The following is a 25,826-nucleotide window of genomic DNA, read 5'->3' as shown; positions in this document are numbered from 1 at the left end:
ATTGATCAAAGTTGTATCATTCCAGATTAGCAAGTAATTCAAATGATCAGCGAAGTCAAGGTTTAGCCCTTCTTGGATAAATATCTCAAGTACTGTTCCAGAGAACATACAATGCCTCAATTCTGAAGCATTACCAACCACAACAAAAAATTAGGCTTCCTTACCTGCTCTACATCTTCTGGAAGGCAATTCAGCTACCTGATGCCAGCGTTCTTCTTTAAAATCATAGCATTCAACACTGCGAATTGCCTTTGGAGCCTGTCCCCCAACTACCATCATCAACTAACAGGGAGATAATAATAATAATAATAATAATACCTGTTAGTTATCTGCATATATGAGAGCACCTGAAAGATCAAAAGAATGTTTAAAAATAAAGCAAGCTTCTGTACGAGAAATAATTAAAGGATGGCTTTCCTATAGAAATTTGAGTCTTGTGAACCAGGTCAAATTAATTGCTAGGTGTTTTTTTTAAACAAATGTAATTTGTAGCTATTTTGTCCAGAGGAAATACCAAGGGTAGAACAGAAGCAAGCAATCAGAATCTTGGTAAAGCTCCGACAAAAGAGGGAGAGACCCTGCTGTATCTTCACATCCTACTCTGATCTCAGGTATGAGAATTCACAATCTATGATGTGTATTGAAGCTGTGACCATCCATCACATAACAGCCTGACCTCATTCTTCTAAGAAAAATGTGCTAAATCTGCTGAATTGAATCTCCTATTCCATTATCACCATTTTCACAACAGTACTACGAGAAAACTTTACTTCATTGTAAAGAAGAAAGTATCTAATGCTTGTTTTTTTGCTAAAATAAACTAAAGATAAAATAAAAAAATCTCAACACAGAAACTTCAGTCATTCTTTGGTTTTGTTTGGTGTTTTTTGATTTTTTTTGTTTGTTTTGTTTATTTTTTTTTAACAGGCTTACCTCTCCATAATTGTATATTTCTCAAAATAGCTGAAGCACTTACTAAAAAAATGTTTTCTGGGAGGGCAGGTAGTGGTGATTCTCTGTGTAGGTGGGAGGCTAAAACATCTATATCATAAGTAGCATGGAGGGTAAAGGTAATCACTTGTTACATTTTTATGATAAATAATTCTGGTACGATTTTTTTACAGGAATACCCCAAGACACAGTCCTGCTCTCATGAAAGTTTTTAAAATGCAGTTTGAAATAGTATATACATTGGAAAAACACAGGCCTTACTTTTGGAAGGCTGGCGGGTGTTCTCAGTTTTGTCCGTGTGCTTTTCATCAATGCCCGTTGCTCAGTTGGTAGCAAGTGATACTTCATAGCTTCAATGAGGTAATCTTTACAAGCACTGCTGTTCTTAACCAGTATTTCCTCTTCAACCCTCTGTTTATTAATAGAAGTTTAACAAGGTCTGAGCATGTTAAGGAAGTAAAGCAGAAATCACAGTTCAAAGTGTATTAAAGCCTATGGTCTACCACACACTTAATCTACTTGTTAAGATTGGAATTTAACCAGTAGTACACAAATTTGTGGTGGAAATGTGCAGCCACTAAAAAAAAAAATCAAAATATGCTGATTGTTAATTAGCAAGTGGGAGAATCAGTCATAGGCAAGGTAAATCACTTTTCTTAAAATTGGGCCCATTTCTTGATTTTTTAAATACAGACATTACAGAATATTTTAAGGCAGGAGTAGCAGAGAATAATTTAACAAACTAGTAAGCCAGCCCACAACAATAAAACCACAACAGAACACAACAACAAAAAAACCCCAAATCCCACCCAAAACAGCCCACACAAATTGGAGATTTGTATCACAAAACCAGAACTTTTAAAATAAACACCTACCAACCCACTTATACCTACTAACCAATGTTAATACTGAACTCATATTGTCAATCTTGAATATTTGACCTGACACCAAAATATCCAAATGAGCTTATAAAATTTGAAAAAATTTATTTATTCTGAACCAGGAAAAAAGAATGCTTCCTTTGTCATTAATTCTTAATCAGCTTAAACAACAGATATAATTCTGAAGTGGAAAATTCACTTATGAGAACAAATCCTTTATCAAAAGATGGCATTACAAATGAAACCTAACCTGATCTCAGCAAATTACATTGTTCACATTCCTGATGTGGTATGACATGCAGTCAACCAAACAGATCCTTACATAAGTCATCCTCTATCTCTCACCTGGCTGTGTGGATGTGCACATCAGTATTTGGTAGTGACTGTTTGTTTACTTTTTCTATCACTAACATACTAATGGCACTGTTGTTGAAATTTAAAGTTTTCTACCTGGCATTAAAACAATGAACAGAAATATTCACAGGCAGAATAATTAGTATTCCTTTGTGCTTACCTGAACTAAATACTCCCGGGAAAGCAAAGGCAGCCGAACATGCTCCATCAGACGTGCCATTAACTCCTGCCTTACATCTTTGTCATGGTTTACCCAGGCTATCACTGCTTCAAATACCTTCCAGAAAACAAACAAATCTAGTTCTTTAACTTACAGGTTCATAAGCATGAAAACATTGGTGTGCCTCCAAAAATAGTTTTGCTTATACTAAAACTCCTAGCATAACAACAGATGACAGTGGTTACAGCTCCCATTATTTCCATATTTATCAACTATAAAATTCTGAAGGTGCATTATCTGGTCTCTTTTTATATCTACTCCTCTACTGGTGTTTCAAGGATAGCTGTGCTACATTGACAAAATGCACACGATGACTTCACTGAAACTGAAAACTAGGCAAACAAACAACACAGCAGCAGGAATATTACAGTCCTCACACTTTTCTTCCTTTCTTGGAGAACTGACTTGCCACATCACAGTCCAAATGACTTATCATTACTGAGTCTTAGCAGGACAAGTGATCCCAAGCCTGGTTTTGCCAGCATTGCACAGTAGCTCATCATTCACCAGATGATGAGCTACTGTAATTATACTCCACAAAAGCAGCATCACATGTATTTAAGTGATAGATCCAGACCTTCAGGGTATTACAGGAACAACAACATAGCTTTGCTAGTAGCTGTTTAATCAGCTAGTTCTTAGATTCAAAGTTTCAAACGTGAAACACTCCTAACTGTACAAATGAGTATTCAAACATGCTTTTGAACACAATTTAGCCTCATTTGAGTACAACTATAAATTTCTCAGAAAAAAGAAAACCAACATATTTCAAATAGATCATAACTGAATTTAAAAGTCTCAAAATTAATACATCCACTACCTGAAAATCATTAGAGGTTTACAGGGACACCCTGGGCTCATTGAAGAGCACAGTGTTTCAAAAATGACTTTAAAAGATTGAGATCTAGGCTAAAAGTGAGCCAACACACATTAAACTCTGGTTTGGTAATACCAAGCTGCCATGTCATCTCCTGTGCAGCCCACATGTGTTCAATTAGGTTAAACAGCTCACCTATACCCACAGAGCTTTAATACCTTTGTGGGACTGCTGATGTTAAAGTTACTAAATGGCATAAAAAGAGCTCTCCAAACTTGGAATTTATTAATCCCTTAGTAAACCAAACTCCTGTGGATGTGACTCAGCATGTGTTCTGGTTGCTCTGCTTGAGGATGAGAAGGAATTTCCATTTAATGTAGTTTTGGTTTTGGGTTTTTTTTCCCAAAGAAGGTAATGTGATTTAATATAGTTGTAGGATTTTTAAGAGTTGAGACTAGTTGTCAACATCAGACTGACAACACTTTTGGGAAACATCCTTTAACCTTGAGCACATTACCTGCCTAATTTGCTAAGGAAACACAGAACACATCTGAAAAAGGGCACAAGATCAGTAGGAGCAAGCTCACTCTTACACATGAAAGGATAAAAAGAATACTGGGATACAGATTGTCTTACCTTCTCCTCTGAGGCAATTGTGAGTTTGTCACTGGATATCAGACTGCACACCTGCTCTACACCAAGGTTGAGGTATTCTTCACTAAGTACAACATCGGAAAAATGCTGTTCTGTTTGGAGGAACAGAAATATGCTAACATAGAACAACAGGTCTCCACATATACAACAAGCATAAACACAGCAGGTGAAAACAGAGGAAAATTATTCAATTTGCAAGCTATTTTACTATATCTAGAAGCAATATATGACTTAAAACCTCTTCTATAAATTAAAGCTTGGTCAGACAAATAGCTTTTACATTTAAACATTCTTTAACTGAAATATTAAAGCACATTATACTAAAAGTATTGTACCAATTTTCAGATGCTTGCTTCATCTCAGTACTTGTCCTTGAGCATTAACTAAGTCTCATTTTACTAAATTTGTACACAAAAATACAGAAAAAAGACTCCAGAGTCTTTATACTCTGTATGTTGTTGACAAACATGTTTTAAATTTGAAATTTGACATAAACAATGGTTGATCTTTTAGAACCAACCAGCAATGTCATGCAACAAGTCCTGTTGCATCTCTCAAAGCTTCTCCAAGGTCATAAAATACTGCACACTGCAATCTCTACAATGTGCAGAAGGTATGTAGATTTTCCTAATTTTTTTAAACCTCACCTTGAATAAAACTGAAAAAATTTAAAGTTTCCAAGTTGTCATTCAGCTGTCCCCTCCCTTCCTTAAAATTGCTTTTTATGGTATTCTTTTGTTTAAAAAGTAGTTCCATTCAGTAAAACTATTTCTCCCCTTTTATAGCCTTTTCAATTCCTGTATTAGTACTACTGTAACTAAGACTCCATACTTGAGAAAGTTGCCTAAGATGTTAAAGAAAAAGGAAAGAATGCTGAATGCTTAAGCTCCAGAAGTCTAATTTTTCAGTTCAACTTTGCAGGGTACAAGAAAACAGCTGTTTTAAATGCAATGATCATCAGTACAAGACCCTCTAATTCTGCAGCATTCTCTCATGATGGACAGGTAGTATTTTCTGCAGTACTTCAGGCAATGGGAAAGAAAGGATGAAAAGAAATACTATTGATTTTTATAACATCCCTATTACTTTTCCACTCTACAAATCTTCTTGTATCTGTTTGCTTTTCAGAAAAGTATGCAGCTTCTCAAGCTAAGTATCTGATGAGTTTTATTGTTTGCAAAAAGAAATTGAGAAAGATAATTTGTATAGATTATTTTTACAATAAACTCCAAATTTTAGGTGACAATGTCACAAACCAGTATGCCTGACAGTACTGAAAAGCTGAGTTTGGAAGCAAGCAGAAAGGGGAAGCAACATGCATCCAAATCTCAAACAAATCTGAGGTTCTGAAGCACTGTTCATCTTTTCTTGCGAAATACAATGCAAGAGTGGAACACATCCAACAGGATATATTTCATAAATCAGAAATACCTGCTTGATTTTATAGGCTCACATACAAAAGCCTTGCTTTTTAAAAGTTTATTTAGATTTATGTCATGCATTAAGTAGGAAGAGATCCACCCTCTAAACCAGGAGAGGTGAAAGTTGAGATTTTTCAAAGTATTACAACGAATGTGAGGCTGTCTCCAGTTTTCATGCTAGACATAAGAACTACAGAAGAGAATAAAAAAAAAAACCCAGTGCTTGAACAAAAACTGTTTTACTGGATGTCAGCCTCCTAAGGCATAAAACATGGCACATGGTCAAGGGAAGGAGTGAGAAAAGGAGAAACACTAAACCAAACTACTCAATCAACAGCTAAAGATCCTCAGGTAAATGAATTACGGACAAAAGAGAAATAGAGGGGATTTCTACATTCATTTTAGTCAACAAAAAAAGAGGTAAGGTGAAATAACTTGTCTTGTAAGAATCAGATCCCTTATTGTCCAGCAGACCATCGTAACTGATTGAGAGATAACATTTGGCAGAAGCCAGTTGCAAGTACAGCCACATGGATTATTTAATATAATTAAAAGCTGAAAAATAATAAGGAAATGTAAAAATCAATTAAATCCACCAATGACAATGTATGTAATGCTGGTTCAAGTGTTGAAGACAGAAGGCTTCATTATATATAAAAATCACGCTTATGAAATTCAAACTTTTTGCATCCTTTTAGCAAGAAGGATATCAGCATCTTTGAAGTAACATGACTCAGTACTAAAATTTCAAGAAATCACACTTGGATCTTCTTTTCCCAATAGTGATGAAAAATAGTACTGGAGGTGTGTGGATTTTTTTGCCTTCTGGGTTAAAATTTTTATTATCTCATATTGCTGCTCCCATCCTGAAATCTTTGATAATCTGAAGACATTAACATCAAACATGATGAAAGTTATGCTTAAATGATTAAACATTTAATGTAACTGTTGCCTGTAAAATCTCAAATATTTTGGTTTTTATTTATTGCATTACAGAACATACTTCTTTCTTTATGAACATCTCTTAGAGAAGCAAAGAGAGAACTATCCAGATGGGCATTTCCATGAGAGAACAAAATAATTTTTTTTCCCCAAATCAGAATTTTCCACACAGTATGCAACTTTGACATATTTGTACTGGAATCCTGCCCCATTTCTTGCCTCTTTACCCAGAAATTGAAGCCAGCTGGCTCTAGAGTCTGGCAGCCTGAAAACAAGCTGGCTTAGGACCTGCAGAGGCTTGGCTTCCGAATTCCCACTTCCTAAGCAAGTAGAATCCTACTTCTTTATTATCAAGACTAAACTCTGGCTTAAAAAAAAAAACATCAATTTTAGGATGTTTCTAAAATATCTCTTCCAATTGCATATGAAAAACAGATTTTCACATTTTTGCAACTGAGTCAGTTTCTATCTGAATAGCTAAAGATCTGTCCTTGTCTACCCTGTGCCAGTAGGGTGGGACAAATGAAAAGAAGTCTTTAACAACAGGAAAAGGGCTAGTAACAAAAATGTCTGGAAGTACAATAAACAATGCCAGCGTGGTTAGTACAGAAATAAAATAGGAGCTGTAAATTTCCCACTTTTTGGTATTTGTTGTTCTGAGTCTGGAGCTATACATGCACATTCAGCAAAAAGCACTTGACACCTCTTCTATCCAAAAGGCACACAAATCTGGCTATACAGATTGAGACATTAACTTTGTATTTTTCAATTACATAGGAAGGAAAGCTACATCTGAAACCTGCACAGGACATTTTATGCTTTAAACATTTATGGATTAATTCACAATGTCACATTGAGATTTTTTGGCTTGGGACAAAAGGCCTTTGCTATTGGTCTATTTTAAGGCACTGGTCAAACAGAAACCCCAGCTTTGCTGCAGAAGGATAGACACAAGCTCTGCCAATTGGAGAACCAGCAGAAGCTAAAACTGCAGAATCACATTTTTTCCAAAAAAACTGATTTATCTGCGAATTTTATACTTAAATAACTGTTTTTTAGAACACCATGAAATTAACAACAGCCAAGGCAACAGCAGCATAGCAACAGACATTGCTACTCAGAATAGAATCATAGGAATGATTCTGACAACTCCATCCTTTCCATGCCAGGCATAAGGATGTACACAAGAACAGTCTACAGAAGACATGCACGCTTCCAAGTCTTGCCAGGGCTCAAGTTTTAGCACCAGAATCAAGAATTCTGTTATCCCAAATACAATGCAGCAATCCCTGCATCACAAAACACGCTAGGATTCCCTAACAAAAGAATCTTCAACATCTCAGCACAGGGCTAAAAGCCAAAAAGGTTCACTGTGCCACACCTCAAAGGACACCACTGCCACAGTGGTCTCCTAATGCCTGCAGTGCCCTATGCAGTGGGTGAAATACATTACTATTCTTTGGTTAAAACTAAGAAATGTGTCAGGACATAAGCACTGAGCTAGGGTCTCTCTAGTCCAAGATGGCACACCCCTTCTCATTAAAAGGTTTTACCAATTTACCTTCAGGTTGTACATAACATTACAACATCTATATAATGCACCTCCTTCTCAGGAAAAATTGTTATTTTGTGAAGATCCTTTATCACAACATAATACATATTCCAGACCAAAACTGAGAACAGACTAGCAGTGCTGATGCCACATACTCTTCCTAGGAATCCTCACAAAAGAAGGAGAGGCCTCAGCTGTACACAGTCTCTGACTGTGCAAGTGTAACAAGACCCAGAGCAGGACTGCTTCCTGCAACATCATGAGGACATGTGGCGTCTCCAAGTAAAATTGCAACAGAAGCTCATTCCAAGTCACCTGTATCAATTGTCCACTATTTTCAGATCACAGGTGCACATAAATGACTCTCCTAGAAATCTTGCTCTCTGCTGCAAAGGACCAACCCACCACAGGAATATGAAGCTCCAAATTTAATGGAAGTTGTATTTTCATTCCTACTGGAAGGAAGTTCTAGAATTTCACTTTTCTAATAATTTCTGATCCACTGGCATCCATGTTTGTATATTATCATTGTCTATTAGCAGAACTATCTCACCGCCTCTTTTTTCTAAATCTAAAATGGGAAGTGTAACAAAATAAAGACTGGGAGAAGTTACAAAACAAAATACTTTTCATTTTCACAAGCAGGGAAATATTTTCATTACTTTTTTCAATCTAATAATCCTTTTCTGCACTCATTCTAATTTCTGGAGCCTTAATCCCAAAATGTGTGCTCTGGGAGTTAAGCTGCCTGTGATACAAAGCTTAACTCTGAAATGGCACAGCCATTCATTTTTAGCTCAGACTTTTGAGAATTTTTTTTTCAGATGTAAGAAAGCTGTGACAAAGTACAAAGAGCCATTTGAGATAAGAACGGGGGGAAAAAAGAAGCTATGATGGCTGAGATAAAGGCAGTAAGTAGCCTGAAAATTCAAGAGCAAAAACATTGACCTGAAAAGGTCTAGAACTGTATGAAATGAAATCAGGGAGTCAGCAGACAGAAATTCAGCAAGACTGATGAGGAGGCAATTTCAAGGAGAAATGAAGGCCAATGCTCCCTCCTTGGATCCTTTTATCAGGAGTACTGAGCATTCTGGTGCTCGGCTTAGTATCTTGTATGTCCCAACTAGGACCAACAAATAGCTTCCCTCCTCTTTTCACTTGTCTGTGTTCTGCTTGCAGACACTCAGTGCACAGCGAAGGATGCCCGAACAAAGTGACCCAGGGAAGGAGAGTTAACAGGCGGACACAATTCCTGTGCTCTCAAAACACATTTAACCAATACTGCACTCAAGGTCTTGCCAGGGTCTTAGAATCTTTATTTCTAGAAAGTAATCTATACAAATATTAACTTCAACTACTAAACAGAACAAAGATTGTTTAGAAGTAACTGAAGTAGTTTAGAGGTTTAGTTTAGAAGTAACTAAGGCCCAGTCAGAACAGAAACTGGAAAAAATAATTTAAAACTCAAACTTAAGCAACAGCTGTATCAAAATGTGTTCCCTAAAACAATAAATATCTGAACAATAACTCTATTTAATAAATGTATGTCTTGCTTCCTATTTAAAAAAATGTAATACCTTTTTGGATTTAATAGTGTATTACTCAAATACAAAAGGATTTAATTAAAACCTTTTGCATAGATGTCTAAATAGAAATATCACAAAGTCATTCAGTCATGTGCACATCACAACTTTGTGAGTAAGGTAGGCATTACAAATGCTAGTACTTTCAAAAACAATCTGAAAAGCTTTTGAACTTTTTTAATTGATATATCAATCATTCTTGATAGAAATACTATAATCTCCTGTGAGTTAAAAAAAAAATCTATACCACAAATCAGCATTTCTAGGAATGAAGACAACTGAAAGCATCCAACAAAGTCCTTGCCTTTCTGAAATCTAAATTTATTCAAAACAATAAAAAACCTATTATTTGGACCTGATTTGAAGGACTTGGTGCTCTATTTCAGGAAAATAATCAATTTTAACTGTGTACTAATTATTAATTATGCTAATTGGTAACTGTACATTTAAAGAAAGTTATGAAAAGCAATGCAGTCATATGTATTTTTTTCTACAGCCTTACCAGGACATCTAATTTTTAATTCTGTTTTTATTGCTCTTGATCTAAGCCTGACTAAGTGCCTGATCTAAGTGCTAGGAGGAGGAAGGCAGAGCAAAGAGTGGACCTGACTATGCATTCTGACCATACACAGCATATTTTTCTCAAGAGCAAGAACAGACTGTGCATTGCTTTAAAATCCACCCCACAGACACAGCAAATACACAGCAGGAGTTGAGCTGGCAGCCTGTCATACAGGCCAGCGGTAGTCCAAGAATATGATGACAATAAGGGAAGCTTTTGGGGGGAATTTGACAGAAATGGAAGGTGGTTTGGTTACAGAGGAAAGATAAGGTTAGTACCAAGCATAAAAATAGGAGAGCTGGAGAGACAGATGAAATACAAGATTCAAGTGGATGAGATTATAGGTACCATTTATAGTAAGAAATTTCAGGGTTTTGGCTAGATGAGCAGGATTTTCAGAAGATAAGTTGATTACATAATACCCAACATTACATTTCTTGCTTCTTCACTAGTGCAGTGCAGAGGTTACCGCTCTTCCCAATGCCTTTTTCTAATTCTTCCCCCATGTAATTCCTACATACTTGGACTTATGGTAGTGGTCAGAATTTTAATTCTTCTTTCCCAATTTCCTCTTCTAAGTGATGGTGCAACATTTTAAACAGGCAGCTAGCTTCTTCCTGGATTAGAAATGGCATGGACTCTGCAGGGTCAGAAGAGTCTGTGAAGATGCTGCCCCATTCAGCTTAAATATACTGTGGGCCAGCCAGCACATTTTATTTCTCTCGAAGGCATTCAGATCAAATGCTGTTTTCATCAGGAGATACATGTCTGCAATAGCCTGGATAAAACTCAGGTTCCTCTGGAACCCACCCACACTGACACATATCAATGTGTGCTCCACTAATGATAACTTGCCTGCATATGTGTTGGCCTTGCTCAGGAGATCTGTGCATGCATGCATGTCAGCAAAAGCACGAATCCCCAGGCAGTTGATAGGATGAAGCTGAGATTCCAAAAATTCACAGCAAGTCCTCTTCACATCCTGCAGTTGCAAGAGACCAGCTGCTGGGAGCAGTACCTGAAAAAAGAAGCAAGAGCTGGGTAATGTCCCCATTCAATTCTGATGCTATACAAGAGTATTGTCAATATTAAGAAAACAAAATAAACCATTAAAAAACCAAGACCAAAACAAAGAGGAAGATTTCAGCATTCTGCAACTGAAGAAGTGAAAACCCAGCACGAGCATGATTTTACCTCCCTAGAGATACCATTTAGAATAACAAGCAACATCTCTACCATTGTATTCACTGGGGAACTTATTCCACAAGCTGTAACTCACACTTTATTTAAACTCTTCCCAATATTCATTCACAAGTTCCCTTCTTGCATTTCCCAGCATTTTATAATTCCATCTCATTTTCACGCCTTTTTTTGTTGGATATTTTTAAAAGAAAGTTTTCTAGACCTTGATAGAATACGTAAATCTTATTTGCATGCAAGCAGTGGACACTGTACAATTTTTTTGTTACCATCAAATATAAGCATCTTTATGCAAGAGATTCCAGTAAGGACAGAATTCAGCTTCCCTAGAATCTGTGACCATCTTGGAACAATAATAATTCAAGATTGTCTGGCAATCAATACAGACAGGAAAAATGAAGGATCATACATTTAACAAGAGTTTGGTTTGAATATCAACTGTTAATGAAAGAGAAATGAAGAAAAGACACAAATATGATGGCACTCAGATACACAGACTATTGCTAAGAAAAATACTCTAAAATTAGTTTAAATTTTGGATAATTCTTGAAAATATTTAGTAAGTCTAACAAAGTAAGTGGAAAATATGTAATAAGCATAAAAGTCAGTGACACACAATTCCAAATAACTTTAGTAAGATTAAAGGTTATTAATTACAACATTGAAAGAGTACAGTGAAATAGTTTTATTTTAGCATATGTTTATGTAAATGTTAAGATAATATCACTGATACAATTTATATTTCAAGAACACAGAATAATTAGTTATAACAGTAAGTAGATAAATTCATGTGATGGTTAGTTCTGTGATAAGATAAAATCATTTACTTACATAGCAAAAATCAATGCCAGAAATCTACTACAAGTATTTATTTACACAGCTTGCCCCAATAAAGCAAACATTTCATACCTGATCACAAATTCGCTAACTAATTCAAGGACGGTCTTAGATAACTTTAGGCACATTATCAGTATAGTTGAGCAAATAATTCTGAGAACATTCCTTGACTGCATAAATGGATCCAGTAGAAAAATTTGTAAAATCATCATCAAATCAGAATACAAAATGGAAAGGTGAAATTTGAGAATGGCGTGGAGGAAATAATTTAGCATTTGTATTCACAGTTACCCTGGCATACCTATCTGAACAGTAAAGGAATGTTACAAGAACCAGATTACTCTTCATTATGGGAAATTTACATCAGTTCTGAGATCACTGTAACAGAGCTTATAAAGTTAGAGATTTCAATACATTTTAGTTATCAGTAAACAAAACATTCAAGTCTATTTATTTTACATTCTACTGCTAAAAAGGAAAAGAGAACCAAAGTGCATCAAATTTATCTCGTTGAATTACACATTGGGCTTTGGTTACTAGGCAACAAGAGCTGTGATAACATCTAGCTATTTTCATTTGTACCTATAGAAGTGTTGGTCTGAAAGCCATAAGAACCTGCATTCAAAAATACAGTTCCATCACAGTCAGATTTACTCTGCTGAAGCCAGGGACAGAACTAAAGAGAGAAAAATACCAAAGCAATCCAAACTCCTCACAAATCCATCAGAAAAAAAGAAAAGAGAAAAAAATACTACATTAAAACTGCGGCACAGATTAAGTTTAATTGCTGCTGACTCTAAACTGGTCAGTTACAGCTCAGATCTGTTCCAAAAATAGCCAGCAGAGGGTATCATAACTTTCCTTTAAAGATCAAAAATACTGTAATGCGCATACTGCTTTGTACTGCAAGAATGCAGAGGGGAAAAAAACCTCTGATTTCTTGAAAATGTGTTCTATGAAAATATATTCTCAATGTGGCTATTTTTTTTTTTATAATCAAAGAAAACTGAACAGATTATTACTATTAATGGCAAATAAGAAATTAGGCATTCTCTTTCTTTGTGTCAAAATTGTGGTGATGAATCTCAGAATGACTGCTATATTTCCTAGAGCAAAATGATTTAACCCTTACGAGCCTATGAAGACTCCTCCCTGGGTATTTTCTTTTGGTTCTCCTTCCTGCAGTGACATGACTATTCCCAAAGCTCTGTGCACCCATCATGCCAAATACATATTTACAATCCCACTGAGAAAAAAAGGACTGTGACCAGGTGCAAGTATTTGTTTTACAATCCACCTGCAATGTCACCTGCATAGTCAGGAGGGATCTACTTAAGGCCTGGAACTCGGGTCCATGCTTTCACTGGAGTAAATTCAAGCCCTTCACAACAACTCAACTAAACCATCAACCTGTAACTGAGGGTGCTGCCCTCTCTTGTGGCCCTTCAGGTACCTGCTAGGAGTATGTCAGGGGCTGAGGGTACTAATGATGCCTGCAGCTTTTCTCCCTCCGGTTTTTTCCTGACAGCATTACGACTCTGTTCATCTTTGTGCAGCTGGACACATTCAGCCCACGTTACTGAAAAACCTGTGTTGAGCTTGGAGGTAAGGAGCAAATGGAACATGCAGGCACCTCTCCAGGTGCTCACAGGCCCACCAGCTTACCAGGAACACATTTACAACAGTCCCAAAGAAATACAGCTTGCCTGAGTGATGAACAAACCTCAACAAGGAAAGAAGGCTCAGAGGAGATGGGCTCAGGTGATGAACTCGAGGAAGAAATACAAGAATGAGCATCTAGTGGCATAAAATCAAATTTATCTGCATATAAAAGGAACTGGAGGGTGACTTTTCCTTTAAGTATATGGCTGTACCAGGAAGTCATCAGGTTATGCAAACAGCCTTTTCTAAAATAATTACTAGCATGTAAGGTGTCCCCCAGCAAAGCCAGGCCAGCAGAGGGAGAAGTAGGTATGTGACACGGCTCAGTCCCACAAAAAGTGTAAAACTGAAACAGCAGCACAAGGAGCTCTCAAGAGAGCCATAGGCTTGAGAGGGCTTTAGCCCACATATTCCTTCCTGGTGAACTGGAGATGCCCTCCATCCTCACAGTGCGCATATGTAGATCAGTAATGGGAATCACTTTGGCATAGTGATCCAAATGTTTATTTCAAGTGCTGTGTCACTCTTGTGTTGTGATTTCAGCATATTGCAGTGTGTCTCTACTAAATCAAAACATAACACTATGTAGTACCAAGTATCTTCAAAACAGCAAATTTCATGGCAACCGTTAAAGGCCCCTCAAGGACTATCCAGAAGAAGCTGGTCAGAGCAGCTGCCCTGGAGTGCCTCCATACCAGACAAGGGTGTTCATCCCACCTGAGGGCTGCTAGATGACCTGACAGGCACAGCCCTTGACTGGTACCACTTCTTGAACACACAAGGATTCAGTGGCTGCCCTGCTAGTTGAGAATGGGAGAACAAGTCCAGTGGAAGGAGTCACCAGGATGATCAGAGGGCTGGAGCATGAGATATTACAAGGAAAAGCTAAGAAAACTGAGTTTGTGCAGCCATAAAAGAAAAAAAGGGAGACCTTATTACAGTCCACAGCTACTGTGAGGGTAGAGAAGAGTGAGCTAAACTGTTCTTGAAGATGCATAGCCATAGGGCAAGGAAAAGTATGAACATAGGAAAATCTGACTGGAAAAAAAATAAGTTAGGTTGCTTTTTCTGCTTTGTGTTGTGTTTTGTTGGGTATTTTTTAAGTGAGGCTGATTAAGCAACAGAACAGGTTGTCCCAACCAGCTGCAGAATCTCCATTCCTGGGAGATACTAAAAATTCAGGGAACAGGCCTCTCAAAAGGCTTTCAAAAAGCTCAATTAAAAGTAAAATTTAAATTGATTAAAGCTTTCTGCCTGCTAATTTACATCAATTTGATCCAGTAATTTTATATCCATCCAAGCTGTCCTCTTTGCATTCCTTTTGCACCATGGGGTTCCCCTAGACAGACCATATTGTGATACCTGACATATGAAGATGCTTAAGACAATATTTTCTTCTCTACTGCTTTCAAATTTCTTGTGATCATCTTCAAATTTCTGCCAGGAATATTTGCTCAAATTCAAAACCAGATTAAGATCAGTATAATGTCAATAGGAAAATAGTGACAGATCACATTGCAGGTTTTGAAAACAAGATCCCACAACATAAACCCAAAATTTCTCAGAACACTGAAGCATATTTCAAGCAAATAAGCCAATAAAAATCAGAGCAGTGTATGCCAAGAGAATTGAATAATGTGCTGTCTAAAATAGAAAAATTCCATACTTTATTCCATGGAGAGGAAAGAAAAGAGATCTGAGACATTAGGAAAGATACTAACAGAGGAAATCAGATACATAAGAATCCAAACATACTACAATACAACATAGAAGCTCACAGAAGAGCAAGTTACCTCCTCACTAATCACAGATATTGCCTATTTTCAGTTACAATATTAAAATGAAATAAATTTGAGACAACAGCAGTTATGTTAATGCCTGTAATAAAGAAAATCTTGAGGAAATAGATTAAGGTTTAACATTTAAGTTTTAAATAACCATTTCAGCAAACTAAGCTCCTTCATTTGCTGTTTACATTATCATAGCATATGGGAAGAAGGAAATTAACATAGTGGTTAAATATAACCCAAATGATCTTATTTTTTTATTCTCATCTACATGCATCTGTGCTGTAATTAAAACTGTGGTTTGTAACCGAAGTGTAATCTAAATTCTAGTGAAATCATTCAGCACAGCATTGAAATTATGCTATTTGGGAGTATGCATACAAAACCACTAAAATAGACGCAAATATTTTAAGGCATCTGTGGGATAAAATGTGGAAGTTTCAATTTTGGAAAATTCAGCCCTGCTTGAATTTCTGTATGAACAACATGTGCATGTTAAGCACGGTGTTCCAGTGTTAAAATACAAAAATAAGAGGCTGCACTGGAATTAAAGACGTGCATGAGCTGCAAGTTTAGAACATGATGTCATGAAGCCTATGAAGAATACCTCCTGGATATCCTAACATCCTCAAGGCTATTGCACAATGAAGACATGGATGTATTAATTTTTCCTTGAGCTTAATGAGCCCTATGCAAATAAAAATCAGGTGCAGGTGGCAGTTTCATAGCATCACAGGAGGGAATCAGATCACGAAACAGTCCCATTCCCTCACATTCCCCTTGTACTAGATACAAATCGGTAGAGCATCACTTCAGTAGAAAATGACTGAATAATCATAAAAATGTAGTATTTTAAATTATTGACACGATCTAAAAATTACTGAGCAGCTCCCAGCTTGGAAATCAGTGTGACAGATTAAAATGAAGGATAAGGAAGAAGTAAGTGTTTTACATATCTGCTTTTTAACTTGCATCCTAATCTGTACTTAAGAGTCCACTTCAGTTAATGACATGCAATTGATAGGAAGTCATTTGCACAAAAAGCAGCTTTTGAAGAGACAGCACCTTAAAAGATTAGTCTGAATGAACTACTAATTATTAATAAAAATATTAGGTACAGAGGTGGGTTTTCTGTTGTTTCCTTGGGGTTTTTTGAAAGGGGTAGTTGTGGAAGTTTTGGGAGGGATTTGGGATCCAGTTGGTGGTTGCTGAAGTGCAGAAACAAGATTCATGAAGCAAAAGAAATTACAGAAGAGTCACATATTTAAGTAATACACTATAATGAATGATATCCATCTAGGCTACAAGGGAGAACCATGCAGTCTTGCTTGGCTTCAGGGTTCTCCTACATCTTCTCCTATAGAACAGTGCCTTAACCACCACATGAAAGTACATTTTGGCTTTCACACAAGAGAGACAGATTGATTTCCTGGTCTGATGGTTATTTTTGTTAATAGGCAGAAGCTTCACCTTTCATATCCTTTTCTTCTCTTAACACATACTGGCAACAGAAACGAAAATTTCTCTCACTTGGAGTAAAACATAATGAACCTAAAAAAATTTTAGGTAAAGTTTCAGATTTTTCTTTCAGTGAAAAAAATTGCAGATATTTTTATTTTTTAGGAACAAAGTTCTTGATTTGAAGTTTGGCCACTGAATTTAAGTGTATAGTGTATAGTAAGTAATCTAAAATGAAAGCTCAGAATCCTTCATCATACTTTAATTAATTCAGTGTTTAGAAGATTACACAGCTGCATAAAAACACCATCATATTTTCTTAGGGACAGCATAATTTAAACAAGACTAACTCGAGTCTGAACAAAGCTACTTCTGATATTGTGTCATTCAGGAACTGGACAATTTGTTCTTTAATTACAGCACCAGAAGTGCTATGCAGTCAGATCATATACACAGCTACCCTGCAGAAGGATTAGAAGAAGCTGAAAAGATTAAGTAGGCAGGATAACATAACTCGCACTGCATGGTTTGCTTTCTTCCTGTAAAGGCTGACCCACATAAAGAATCGCTGCATCAGCTGGTGCTCTGAGCTTTCAGAGAGCCTCTGCCATGGCACTGAACTGCAGCAACTCAGCCTCCAGCACCAGAGCAGCCTCAGCCCACACCCCACGGACACAAACAATCACTTCGGCTACACCAAAGATTGCTACGATAGAATCGTTTTCAAAGGATTGCCTAAAACTGAAGATGCAAAGGGTTGACAAAAAACTAAAAATGTTCATTTGCTGTTTCCTGAAGTGTATGAAAAACCTCTGATGAGGTGGGGAGAGGGGAAGGAATTGTTGGTTTGCTGGCATTTTTTGTATGTTACAGACTGACTTGTGACAAACAAGGTTTGTTCTCCTAGTATAACTGAGCATTTTCTGGCAATTTAAAAGAGAGGGCTTGAAAGGCCATTTGCAAAATCCTACACCTGGGCAGGAAAAGAAACAGCAGCATAACTGGGATAGTAGACCGTGAACATTTGCTTGCTCTGTTATTTCATTCTCTGGTACAGAAGACATATACTACCAAGTCTTAAAGAAATACAAAGCCAAGAACTAAGGATAACAAAAATAGCATGAAGTAGAAATTATTTCTGTGCATGGTGCTTATCTTCAATGCAAAAATTATGTCAAGATTAACATCTAATATGCAGTAAATGGTCCTTCAGTGGACTCAAAACACATTTGATTACTTCAAGCTTTTACCATAATTATGTTTTTGTAGTTTATTAAGATAATCTTTTACTTATCATTCAGTTTCCTACAACAGACCATAATTATATTCTAGAAATGTCACAGAGGATTTCCTCGGAAAAAAAAGCATTAGGCTTAGGGACAAATTTCATAAATGCTTTAATCTAGATGTTGTGCTTTAAAAATTCAGGTATGTAGAGCCAAAATTCCCAAAGTAAATAGCATCGACAGTATCCCATTTGATTTTTCTTTGCAGATGCATGTTTAGTACATACATTTCACAATTTAAAGCACAATCAATATCAAGAAAACAGAAACATTTTCAAGAAAGCCTTTATGCAGCTTTCATCTTGCATGTCCTGAACCTACCTGCAGGTAATAGAGGTCAACGTGGAGTCTCTTTAAGTGACTTTAATTTACTCATAATAAGCACCTTGAATTTTACAGGGAGGTGGACAGGCACACATGCATTCATTTGAGCAAATGACCTCTGCCTTTAAGTTGTTAAGGGCTACTTTTCAGGTTTTGCCACAGGTAGCTTTATGGTCATACAAAGAAATAGAGACATGGATGCCTACAGTAAAAGCTGTACCTGAGACTAAAGTAGCTCCTTTCATCCAACTTGACTAGAAGCATCTCGAGCTCTCCCTAGCAGTAGGATGATTTTAAAGACTCAGAGGAGTAGTACAAACTGTTGGTCTGAGAAGGCAGTTTACACACCTCCATTATTAATGTTTAGCTAAAGGGCAACCACATCCTAGCAAGGCAAGATAAAGGCATCAGGTTTTGGGATCACACAACTTGTGATGTCAGTACTAATTACTTCTGATCTACCCAATGGTCATCATATCTGATACTCTTTCTTTTTTCCTTTTTTTTCTTTTTTAAAAAATTATATAATGGTCTGGGTTGAAAGGGTTTAAGATCACCTAGTTCCAAACTCCCTGCTAATGGCAGGGACACCTTCTATTAGACCCAATTGCACAGAGCCCCATCCAACCCAGCCTTAAACACTTTCAGGGATGAGGCAGCCACAAATTCTCCTGACAAATAGTCTACTCAAGTCTGTAAACTCTTTTAGGTCACACCATACTTAGGGTTTGTTGCTGTAATTCTGCTCAATGGAATCCCAATCCCAGGTGGACCATAAAACAAAATGTTAAAAATATCTTCCAGTCTAGTCTAGAATTTCACAGTTTTCCAGAAGAATGTTTATATAATAGGTAAAATCCAGGCCTTCTAAAAAGAAAAACCAACACTTCTCCCTAGTCAACTGCACGAGAAAAAAAGAGAAATCTCAGTTTCCTTCTACAGAAGGAAATGGCAACATTTTTGCCTTTGTTAGAACAGTTTTGTCTAGCTCTGTTACAACCAGCTAAGGATCTCCTCCACTCTGGGTCACACTGGAAGCAATTTTGGCATCTGGTTTGAGACAGAATCTGTTATGTTCTCCATCTTTCCCCAGTATGTGGTTAAACCCTGAAATGAAGCTTCACAGCACTGCTCTGCTTCCACCAGCACTATCTCTTCCCCTGTCTTCCCCTCTTCTGAGGAAAAGGGGAAAAGGAAACCTAGGATAGAGAACATTAGAACAGGTCAACTCATCCCAGATCTGGACCTCATAACTAGAGAGGTAAGCCTTAAGAGGTAAAAATACCAGCTATCTAATCTTTGCTTATGCTTTGAAACACTGCCTATCTAATGGTAACACAGGTATCATTTCCAGGGTTCACAGGAAATTATTTTCAAACCAACCAGCATAGCTAGAAAGCAGCACTGCTCACCTTGGGTACCCTAGGCAGCTGCACTCATGCATTTTGCAGCAATGTTCTATTAATTTAGGCACTCACCTTAAGCATACTACGGATGTACATCCATGTTTTGTGCACTTCTCTTTAGGTATTCTAAAGAAAAGCTTGTCATCTTTCAGCATACATTAGTAACTCACGCTTTTACCCTTTACAAGTGTATGTAGAGTCTTTGAAACAAATAGACACCGGAAGAAAAATAAGAGTCCTATTTTAGTCAACTCACAGTCAACCTAGAAAAGGCCTGAGTTCCCTTCCTCTCTCAAATGATAGCTTTTCCATGCCTTTAATGGCTTTAAGGCTTTCCCCAAAGCATGCTATTCCTGTCATATTTTAGACTATCCAGCAGTGTTCCAGGTGATAATGCAGATTTCTACAGTGGCATACAGATACTGCTGTGCCATTTTTTATGCTTCGTTTTAAAGACACTACTTTACAATAGCAGAAGTTTTTCTAAGGTGACTTCAGTATGTTATTCTATACTAGGAAAAGCTGTTAATGTAAAACATAGCAATATGTAGGAGTAATTCCATTTTTTTTCTCTCCGTGCATTACTTTACACTTTCCAACATTAATTTTGGTCTGTGATCATGATAGCCTGACATCTAGCTTAGCTAGAAAGCAGTGAGATTTTCTATTTTTGTCTGATCTTGGAAAAAATACTTAAACCAGTTCATCACCTACATATTTTGCTACCTGCTTTCCAAAACAAAAGGAAATAGGTCCTTTGGAAGCCTGTGACACATTACAATCACCTTGATACAGCAAAACCCAACTATTTATTCCTATTTGTTCCTTTCCTCCCTAGGGATTTTTGATCTATTTATTGCTCATCATGTGACAATTTAGGAGGGACTATAACTAACTTGACTTTCAAAAGCCTTTGATATGGTTATTTCTGGACCACTCTAAGAATTACAGGAGGTTTTTAGTAGCTATGCACAGGAATAAATTCTGAAACATATCAGAAGTTAGAACTTTCCTTATCTCACCTGCCACTAACAAAAACCAAATCCTTGATAATCTCTATAATGCTCAGGATCACTAATGACATTGTGATTTACTAAAACATGAGCTGAAATTCCAAGGAATGGCCAGCATCAGAACATAACATTTTCATACAGTCTCAGCCACCTCACTTCAAAAGTTTCTTTTCTGTGGGTATGCAAGGACTATTTTTACAAATATGTCTATAAAATCCTATTTGCTCTAGTGATTGGATGTTTTTATTCATTTGCTTTTGCACTTCATCTTTTGACCCTCTCTCTAAGCCTATCCTTGATATGTAAGAGGATGCACCTTGTACAGTCTGTTGGCGTAACTGGGACTTTCTACCTCAATTGGTTTTTGGCACCTTTCTCGTGCATGGCTCTGACAGCCCACACGCTCTCCTAAATCACTCATTTAAGAAACAATATGCAGGAAATGAATAGATGTTATATTTAGAGCTGAAGTGCTGAGTAAAAGTGTTTTATTCTTTTTATCATTTAAATTAAACATGCCTGTTTAAATCCCTTGGTGACTTCCCATTCACCTCCCACAGTAATCAGAATCACATGCTTCTGAAGTGCAGGATTACAGATCAGGATCTCTTCTGTAACACACTCCTGCCTCAACCCCACTTCTCTCTCACCCCATCACCTCCTCCAAGAGTTTCTGATTCATTCCTTGGCTCTTGCTTAGACCATGCTGACATAGCCAAGCTACAAGCCTCTTCACCGCCTTTGCCCACAAGTCTCTTCCAAATAAGCAGAAACAAATGGTTTCATAAACCTCAACCCACATTCTCCCTCCCACCAGGGAAAAAAAAAAACAACAAAAAAAAACCAAATCAAAACCAAAACACAAAAAACCAGAACACCCAAACATCTTCTGAAGGTACAGAGATTTTAAGACAGAGGAAATCTGTGATTCAGTCCACAAGACAACAGTCTCTCTCTGGAAAAAGTATGACTCTCTGCCTCCTACACACACTGGCACTTGATAGTCCAAGAGAGTCTTTTACAGTCTTGGGACCATCTTAATTCACTCCTCATACCTTTTGATCCACATTTTAGATTAATTTTCTCTCTGGTGCTCATTCTCAGTTCTGTTTCTCCCTTACGTATTTCTCTTTGGCACATACAAGCCAGTGTATAACAGCTCAAATGTCCATTCAGGTTCATCTTTTCATACTTACAAGGCTCATACCTTTCTGCCTACTCAATTTTCTTTTTGAAAAAAGTTCATTCAGATGGCCAAAAAAATTAAAAAACATCATTTGGAGGACAGAGAGAAATAGCAGTAAGATATCTGCAGAAGGGAAAGAAAAAAAAAAAAAAAGCAGGAACATAAAAATGTGAATACCTCAGGAGAGAGTATTTGCCATATCTGTGCCACATCTGCTTCTCCTGGTTCTAGTGGTCCTGCCACCATTTTTCCCTCTGCCTTAACCACAGCTACAGCTGTACAGACACAGCAATTGCTTTCTCTGAAGACTCCTTTTGCTACTTACCTTATGGACTTCACTATCCTCTATAATCCAGGGGAGGACACGGGAAAGAATTTATCCCTAAATGAAGTAGTATGGATTGTATTTATTCAATAAGTTTGTCTTAACAATACAAAAGATATTGAATAGACATGTCCAAGAGACTCTTTAGGAAGACAGCCCAGCTCAAGAGAGGATGGAGACACCAGGTGAGTGTTTCTGCCTGCACTGATCAGTGGGGCTGGCAGTGTGCACTGTACACATGTGATTGTGCATGCCCCTACTGCAAAGGCATGCTCAGCCTCACTGCCAGGCTGGAGCTTGGAGATGCAGAGCTGCAGCCACCTAGTTGTTATCAGGCTACCAGTTTCAGCAACCTTAATGCTTTCCTCACACTGAGCACACAGTGTGATTTCCTCCTGTCACATAGCACCAAGCAAGCCAGATCAGAAACGGAAATCCTTTAAGAGAGCATCAAACATCTATCAAAAAAAGCGTGAGGTTTTGGAACACATCTTCAGCCACATCAAAAACCCAGATCCTCAGATAAAAACAAACACAGGGGAGTGACAATACAGCAACTGTAGCGATTCTGCAGTGCGCTGAATAATAATGTGCCCCCAAAAACCAGGCAGTTCTACTTTGCACTAATATTTAAGAACTAAAATCACAAAAGGTATGTTATGAAAAAAAAAATAGAGAAAAATACAGTTTAAATGCATTTAAAAATTGCCAGAGAAGAAAATATTAAATTTTCCAGCAAAGCTGTTTGCTTAGTATTTTGGTCAGCAGCTCTTAGGTGAAGCTTATTCATTTCAAGTGCAAATTAACGAAGCTTATATTTGTAATAAAATACGCCTGTAAAGAGATCACGCTCCTCTTTTGCCTTCCCTCCTACACTCATTCTCCTGACAAGCAGGCACATATAAGCAAATAAAGAATGCCTACTAGGATTATTTCAGTGGAAAAAATGAGATCATTTACTGTTGCCTGACATGTCTTACAATGCATATAAATTCAAGGAGTGTGCCACTGTCTCTCCTCCAGCTCCTTATATTATTAAAATCCTCAAAGCTGTTGTCATAAATATAAAAATAGGTCAAAAGGAGGTAACCAGATGGTTGCTTGAAGCCTTAAGTATAAAATACACACAATAGCAAAACACAGTGGTTGTCTTTCAGCACACAACCAAAGAGCACATTATAAGGCTGTTTAGTCCAGCATCAAGTTCTTGCCCAGTAAGACCTAAACATGTTTCTATGAATAGGGTTTGCAATGAAACTCATGTCAGCTTGGATTTAAGTATCTCTCTGCAGTGTCAGCAAGCCCCTAATATTATTAGAACTGTACTGTCATAAAAGAATAAAAGTGAAAGTTTGGATTACCATGTAGTTTCAACACACATCAGAATTTAAAAACATCAGTTAATCCTATTTCAATCATAAACTCATTAGGATGAGCCAGTTTCATAAAGCATTTTAACCTGAATGACTCTGAATACAACTCCAAACTTTGCCAAAGCTTTCATAATTTAGTATCTATGCCACAGCAGCCAAAATGGAGATGAGCAGAAAGGCCAAAGGCTTGTTTATTTTTAAGGCTCTATAAGATGATCCAATAAAGAACTCCATCTCCTCCTAAAGCTTTAATAATATCTGTGTCAGGAAAATAAGACCACCAACCATCAAATAGTTTTTGACACTCTAATAGGTTGATTACATAAAACATTTTTTGAAAAAGAAAATATTTTCAAGAACTTGTGCAGTTGCCTGAAACATATTAAGAAAGAAAGAAGTGACTTTATGGACAGAACATTTTAGGTTTTCATGAAGGCAATGCAAAAAGTGATGGAAATGAAATATGATGGTGGAAATATGGTGGTTTAAAGATTGATCTGAGTCTGGAAAAAGCCAGGATATGGAAGATAAGGGAACCAAAGCCCATGACAAATACTTTAATTATCTCAGAAACAAGCAGGATTGTAACCTGTCACCTCAGGGCTCAATAGTTAGCACCTTACTCATGATATATTGAAGGCAGGAAGCCAAATCTGTCCAAAATTTTATAAGAGATTATTTGGGAATCAGAATTCAGTATCAGCTCAGAAAAATAAAACTATATGAACAGCTTAAAAGACAGCTGTACAGTTTTAATGAAGATTTGGCCTACCAGTCTGTCTAAAAGAACATGTGCTGTACTGGGATATTTTGCTGAGGATTGCTGGAAAATTAAATTTAAGTCACAGGAAACAAATTCACAGATTTCACCTCAAAAGATGCTATCAACAAACTTTAATGTAAAGTCAAAGCTATTTTCATTTTTTGAAAGAATCTACCGTGGCTATTGACAGGGAAATCAGTGCAATATTGTTTCACTTTTTTAGGAACAGTAAAAGAAACAACTTACACTCATTTACTTCAAAAAAATTATCTCTAGAAAGGGAAAAAAAAAAACCCACAACAAAATAAGTATTGCTGCTATCTTCAATTGGATTGGTATTATCTGACCTGACTGCATTCTTCTTTAGAAGCATGCAGACTTTAGCAATAAATCAGCTCAGAGGAATCCTCACATGGTCCAAAACCCTGTCTCCAGCCCCTAACATGTAACAGCCAGGTACTGCAGGAAAGACTTTGGAAGCTAAGCCAAGATGGAGTGACTGTCTAGGCACTGTGGAGATGCAAGAGGAACTCTGCACAAAGAATCAGTAGGGACAGGACAGGGACAGCCACAATGACAGCCTTCTACTCAATTAATTCTACTCAATTAATAAATACTATAGGGATGATTTTTAAATGCTTTATCAGGAAACTCTGGTTAGTAAATAGAGGCAAATGCAAGCAACTAAAAGGCCTTTATGAAACCAGTCAGCAAACTTCAGGGATGCTAACCTGATTAGCCTGTGGTACAGCAGCAACAGTTTTATTAAGTTACTTTTATCTGCTAGAATGCTGTGACTGCTTCTAGCTACAAAAACTGCTATCATGACCCCTGCTGTCATCACCAAACTGCACTGTCTAGAACATCATCATCTGTTTGAAACTGCTGCTAATTTAGAATAAACTCTTCTTTAGGAGCCCTGCATTTCAGTAGAGTGCACAACTGGGGACATACTGGACCTGTATTAAGTGGTCTCTTGGTGGCATGCAAGGCATTAATCATGACCAGTAGGGATGTAATTGCCTAGACCCAGCCTGCCAGCACCCACTCTTCTCAAGATATACTTCTATTTAAGCTTTCCCTGATTACCAAAAGCTTTTTAAGGAAGAGATGGCTAGAGGCACATCTGTCAATGCATCAAGATCAGACATTCCCTTCCTGCCCCTTTTAGGTTTCTAAGTGTGGCATTTTTTTCCACACATCTCTTAGGTTCTCTGAAGGAAAACAGCCAATTCCTATAGAAGCAATTTCAGCATTACCTTCTCTCAA

At 37.2% G+C, this 25,826-nt stretch overlaps 1 protein-coding gene across 2 annotated transcripts in view; it reads right to left on the bottom strand.

Annotated features, from left to right (window-relative positions):
- The window catches only part of KLHL2 (kelch like family member 2), a 53,280-nt gene that overhangs the window by 8,303 nt on the left and 19,151 nt on the right, over window positions 1-25,826 (bottom strand). For both annotated transcript variants that reach the window (XM_030239022.2, XM_018926658.3), the window contains 5 exons: window positions 10,793-10,955; window positions 3,860-3,969; window positions 2,347-2,463; window positions 1,213-1,362; window positions 165-282 (listed from right to left, as the gene is read on the bottom strand). In XM_030239022.2, the coding sequence (XP_030094882.1) occupies window positions 165-282; window positions 1,213-1,362; window positions 2,347-2,463; window positions 3,860-3,969; window positions 10,793-10,955 (658 nt within the window). The remainder of the gene's footprint in view (window positions 1-164; window positions 283-1,212; window positions 1,363-2,346; window positions 2,464-3,859; window positions 3,970-10,792; window positions 10,956-25,826) is intronic.

Source organism: Serinus canaria, chromosome 4 (genome assembly GCF_022539315.1).
Source record: "Serinus canaria isolate serCan28SL12 chromosome 4, serCan2020, whole genome shotgun sequence".
Classification (NCBI taxonomy): Eukaryota; Metazoa; Chordata; class Aves; order Passeriformes; family Fringillidae; genus Serinus; species Serinus canaria.
This window is presented reverse-complemented; position numbering and strand designations above follow the sequence as displayed.